Genomic DNA, 6167 nt, shown 5'->3' with positions numbered 1-6167 from the left:
CTCATGGATCATTACTGTCATATTCTGACTCAAACATAGACGCAGACGAGGTCTCCATCTTGCAAAAGCTCATCTAACTGGATGAAAATGTTTTAGAATGCAGAAAGAAATCCGTTAAAAGCCTATTATCCAGCACGGTGTTCACAAAAGCCAATAAATCACCTTGATCTCTGTGTTTACAACTATTCTGGCAATCCATGGATTGCCAGAATAGTTGTAAATCCATTAACTTGCCATTGGATCCCCTCTGACATGGGCTGATTTTCACTATGCAAAAACTACATATTTTGTTGTAATCCTGTAATAAAAAATTATGATTTTTATATCTCTATTGTTTCTTCATTCTATTGATGATCCATTAACAACAATATTAGCCACTTTCTAAAAAGTGATTAATAGATCAAGTTGTTTAGAGATAATTTCCTCTTGTTAAAAGTTCAAACAGAAAAATACTAATTTTCTATGGGAAAGGGATAGAATTGGGTATTTCCAAAGATTATAACCATATGCTTACCATGTGAAAGTCTTTCTTCTCAAACCTAACTCCTGCATGTCAAAACTCTGAATAATCACCCCTGCAGTGGAAAGAATGAGAGCAGTATTCCTCAGCAGGGGTAGGCGATCTAATGATGTCTGCTGTTTCCTCGGGAAAAATATGCACACACTCTGTGACACTGTGGGTCTAAGACATTAGATCACTCTTAGCATGTTAGTGCATGAACTCATCATGTCAAAAATCTAAGTGGTTCTTTCTTCACTGCATTTTTCTCCAGTAGCTAACTGGAGAAGGTTGACCCTGTTATTAAATTGGTTTCAATTTCAGACTTCTAACTTTACTGGCAGAAATTTTAAATACAAAAACATTTCTCATTGTATTTCTATTGCACCCAAATTAGTAGCTTTGGGAATAGAGAAGTAAATATTTAAATATATTACAGGTCTAGCCTGTATACATTTGGAGTTCCCGTCACTCACTGTGTTGTGTACTTTTGCTTCTTTTGAACTAAACTTGACGTCCTATTACATTGCTAACAAATTACACAGACATACAGAACTCTTTACAGCAGTTTCTGATGACATTTCACTAAATGATGAACATAAAAATTCTAATTTCAACAGCTGCTCATGAGATCAAATCACTGCATTGTGCAATCAAGAACTGGACATGAAACCTTGAAATTTCTACACCTCTCTTCTGAGCCACAGCTGTCCCGCATTTTCACAGAGACAAACGTTTTACTCTGGGCACGCTGCATTTGAGAGAGCGCTCTCATTATAGTTTATCTGTAGATGTCAAAATGTAATACCCTTCCAATTATCCATACAAGTTTGAATGTTGGTGATAAACTGGGGCATTTTGTGTTCCCTTTCAGGACAGAAGAAGCCATTCTTTCATAAGCTAAATAAATGTCTTGAGTAATCCTCTTGGATTTACCAGAAAATGCATCGTCACTGAGAAAAAAACAGGACTGTTTCTAAAGCTCCTAAAGCTTTTTTTTTAAATATGTGATCCTAACAAAGAAGAGCAGATAACATTTTTGTACTTTAAAAAACCCCATCATTCATTATAAAGTTAATAAAACCGGGTCATACTTGAACTTCTGCCCTAATATATTCTGAATACTAAAGGTAAGCAAATATATTTTATGTTGACGTATTATTTCTTAATACATTTATGCTTTGCACTTACTTTTTATGATACAAGAACTTAAGTGGCTTTTACACTTGAGTTAAAATTTAGGGGTTTTAAATTTCATGTTTATTCTGTCACAATATTTTTTTTGTAAACTAATCTGAAGAGAGAAGTATAGTGACCATGTTTTTGCTAATTCTAAAAAAAGACTATTTCATTACCTGTAAGAGGTCTTCATGTCTGACCCATTCTTGATGCATCCTTTGCCTCTGATGACCTTTATCATTTTGACTTTCTGCAGGTTGCTTTGGTACCAGCCTGGTGCTATTGCACCACCACTTATGCATCTGTGTTGCTCGTTCTAACAGGCCAGCTTGTTGTAAACCGCATCATTTACATACCCATCTTTTATTTGCCTCCGCACCAAATTACACTCGAATTAAACAATTCCTTCTGGGTACTGAGCTGTTTTATACATTGGCATTGCAATAGTTGATGAACTTAAACAAAGAAGGATCATTAAGGAGTTCTTAAAGTACACACTACAATGTCCTTCCACAATAAAAAAAAAAAAATAGTCATTTTTCTAGATTGCCAGCTGATGAGTTCCACCCTCAACAAGAAATCTACTGGGCATCATCCTGTTTGCACAAATACTAAGTATTGTTTCATGATTATTTTATGATTTACCATAAAACCATATAGAAAAATTAAGTTATCAATTATAGTAATTACAACTTTATTTATTTTTAGATTAATTATACACAGACATAACTAGAGGCAACAGCCAGGAGAGCGTGTTTTATTTAAGAGTAAAGAGTCAATATACTTTATGGAAAATCCCTATGAATTATACTGGCGTTTGTGGTTACAAGGTTCAAGGGAGGGGTGTGAATACTATTGCAAGGATTTGCAGTTATTTTATGAATAGTGCTAATATTTTTTTATAAAGTTATCCGGTGTGCTGTTATTTAGCAATATAAATCAATGCTTTTATTTATACCGACAATACTGTGACTATTGGGATTTATTTATTTTTATTTTTAATGTAATAAGATTTACCACACTGCAAATATTTCAGTCAAATGTCATTTGCTATTAAAAAAGTACAACATTTTTAAATGTGTGTGCCTGGACTGTAATTACAGGTCTGGTTTACAAAAGGGCATTTCAGGTTTATATGTGGTCACTTGTATATTTCTCAGGAGTGTAATAATCTTGAACCATATACGCCAACTTGCAACGGATGTGCGAATTAACACAAACTTGGTCTTGGTTCTGGTTTGAGCGAGGTTTTTTTTTTTAACTGGCCGGCCCCGGTGGCAGTCTGGACCAGACTGAATGCAGCCTTTTGAAAATGACGGAGGGGCTGTAATTTGAGAGTAGCACAGAGGTATTATTAGTCAAAAACTGAAGCGCGGCACTTGAGACGTCCAGATGTTGCGTTTGAGGCACCAGGCAGAGTCGGGACTACAGCCACGCCGAGGAAAACTTTTTTTTACTCACCGCTCTCCTGCTCGCCAACGGTGATGCAAGCTGTCCAGCTGGGTTAAAGAACGAAAAAGAGAAGCCGTGAAACAATTTCACGCCACTTTTTTGGTTTGTTTGGAGAGGCGGACGCTGAAACTACGGCCAAACTTCAAGTAACTGCGCAGTTTGGAACCTGTTTGCAGAGTTTGCGCTGAAATGAAATAGCCTTTAAAAGTGCATTTTAGCAAGTATTTAAACCTTTTTTTTTTTTTTTTGCACCCTGCAGCAAGTTTGCATCATGGCTTTTGTTCACTTGCTCTTAAGTGCCTGGATGTTGTTACAGCCAGCGTGCGGAGCTTTTTACCGGGGACCATTACATCCGGAGATGTCTAATGGCACTTTTCATCATTATTTTGTCCCGGACGGCGAATATGAGGACAACGACGACCCAGAGCAGTGTCAAATGCTTTTTAAGATGACCGACGAGCGAAAGTGCAGTCTGGACGAGGACCAAGACTCTGTCATAAGGGACGACTTCACCCTCGTCAAGCGGCAGATCGAGGACTCGGCGCGGGTGCTGGAGGGGATCGGGAAGAGCATCTCCTACGACCTGGACGGAGAGGACAGCTACGGGATGTATCTGCGCAGGGAGACGGCCCAGATCGGCGAGGCGTTCACAAACTCGGAGAAATCTCTGCTGGAGCTGGAGGTGAAGTTCAAGCAGAGCCAGGAGAGCGAGCTGAAGGAGGAGCACCGGCTCAGTGACGACTTCCTCACCATGATCGTGCACACACGGGACGCCCTGAAGGAGACCCTGGACATCTCCCTGGGCCTGAAGGACAAACACGAGTTGCTGTCTCTGATCATCCGCAGCCACGGAACGAGACTGAGCAGACTGAAGAACGAGTACCTCAAATTCTAATAGGAAAATAATCCCTTCAAACTTCCCATTACATCACTTTAAATATTGTTTTTATTGTGGAGTGTGACCAGGGCCGGATTTAGGATAATGCCGGCCCCTGGGCTAAATCCACTTTTGGTGCCTAATCTCACATAATTAATAATTTGCTGCAATTATTTAGGTATTGCAAATTTATTGTTTTGTTATTTTCTTAAAATATAAATATATTTACAGTAGATAATTGGCCAGTGTAGCTTGGAATGATTGACAGTTATAGTTTTCACAGTGAGTACAAATAAATATGTAGAAAGTATTCATTTCAAAGTCCCCAAATTGGAAAACAATTTTTAAATTTGTGTGAAATGTGTATACATTCAATGCAAAAATGGGTCCCGCCACTTGTCAGAATTAGTTTTGCAGTCAGTTTAATTAAATAAATTGTTTTAAATATGAAAAAATAATAATAAACTGAATTAGTTTGTGTAATTATGCACCTGAAAGAAAAGTCACTAGTAACTTTGCTGATAGTAAGAGAGTCTTGGAGATGAAAAAATAATCTGGGCATACAGCTTTTAAACTATCTCTTCATAAGAGTAATTGAAAATTGAAAAATATGTATTTTTACTAAACTGGATTGTAACCACAATGAACAATGAATTATTCACATTTTTATAAGCTGTCAAGTGCCATCATGTTTTGTTTTGGGGGTTTTTCTCAGTATTTGTAAATGACATATTGGGGATACAATTTTTTTTTTTGCCACATGGAAAAATCTTAATGGATCAAACTACCGGCTATCCTGGCAAGACAGCCTAACTACCTAGCAGATCGTAAATAATAGTTAGATGACAAAACAAGATACATCCTCATATTTCACAACGTTTAATTTTAATTATCTAAATTGAAACTAGCTAATGGTTTGCACACACACAAAATATGTAAACACTAAATGAGACACGGGTAGCTGTATTTCCCTTGTATATTCCCTAGATGTCAAATATTGTCATGCTGGCAATGCTGGATGGATGGATGGATGGAATTAGAGCTAGAGGCTTTGACTTTCAAAACATGAGATTTAAGTAAGTTTTTAATATGTTTTGCAGATTTATATAGGACTAGAATTAAAATCTGATCACATCCCCAGTTTATAGTGTCTGCACCATGTCCTGAATGCCTTGTGCCTGCTTTGGTTTTGCCTTTGAATAATCTATATTTAGCAGTGAAATAGCTGACCATAGTCAGGGAGAAAGATCCTATAAAAAAGTAACAATATTTGTGTCTCTTTGACCCTCTTGAAGAATGTTTTTCTGAGAAAATCAAAGAATGTTTACATGTGCATCGACGCATCAGTTGTAATTTTTCTCTGGCTTTGTTTTATTGGCTTGCAAATGTTGCACAATTTTTACTGTCTGAGTGCTAAAGGTTGTGACTTCTGTTTTAAAGTGGGTGGTGCCCCTTGCTGTGCTGTTTTGTACAAGGAGTGTAGTCTTGTAAAATATACAGGTTATTATTAAAAGTAAATACTGTGAGTACCTTTATAACAGAATACCTTAATCTGTACTAGTGTTTATGCATTTCTTTTTCAACTCAAGGAACACGCATATCTGTGTTTATGTTTTTGGTGTAATACTTTGACAGACAAGACTGCAGGCAGCACTCATGTACTTTTGAGTTTAAGGAATAATCTGTATGACAACATACTTAATCGACTGTATTGTGACTTTTAAAATAAAGTAATTAAGTACAACGGGGCTGCTGAGTTGCAACATGAATCAAAGCATTTTTCCCAGCATTCTTATTTTTATCCATTAGTTTGTAATGTCACTATGATACGCAAGATTTTCATTACCAGTGAGGTCCTGTGGCGCATGGGGGACCCTGTGATGTAGCTGTGGCACACACATAATTTATAGTATACAAAATATTGCCACATGGTTGAAAATGACAGAGTTCCTAGCATGTTTGCTTAACAAGACTTTGAGGTCTGCTAAGAATTATATTCTCAGGCCCTGGCCTAATTACATGTACTTTGAAGAGAGAAGCTGCTTACTGGTATTTATGGGGAACGAAGTTGTAAGGGGTGTGTGTTTTAGGTGCTGCGGTCGGCCTTACAAACGGCCTGTTTGTTCTCATCCAGCGAGCTCCAATCTACTATTTGTTTGT

The 6167-nt window shown here is 37.3% G+C and overlaps 1 protein-coding gene across 1 annotated transcript; it reads left to right on the top strand.

Moving 5' to 3' along the window:
• The first annotated feature begins 2955 nt into the window (after window positions 1-2955).
• fibinb (fin bud initiation factor b) lies at window positions 2956-5755 on the top strand. The gene has a single exon (XM_008405678.3). The coding sequence runs from the start codon at window positions 3402-3404 to the stop codon at window positions 4023-4025; it is 624 nt and encodes a 207-aa protein (XP_008403900.1). The 5' UTR covers window positions 2956-3401; the 3' UTR covers window positions 4026-5755.
• The last annotated feature ends 412 nt before the right edge of the window (window positions 5756-6167 follow it).

Source organism: Poecilia reticulata, chromosome 3, assembly GCF_904066995.2.
Source record: "Poecilia reticulata chromosome 3, P_reticulata-male-v2, whole genome shotgun sequence".
Classification (NCBI taxonomy): domain Eukaryota; kingdom Metazoa; phylum Chordata; class Actinopteri; order Cyprinodontiformes; family Poeciliidae; genus Poecilia; species Poecilia reticulata.
This window is presented reverse-complemented; position numbering and strand designations above follow the sequence as displayed.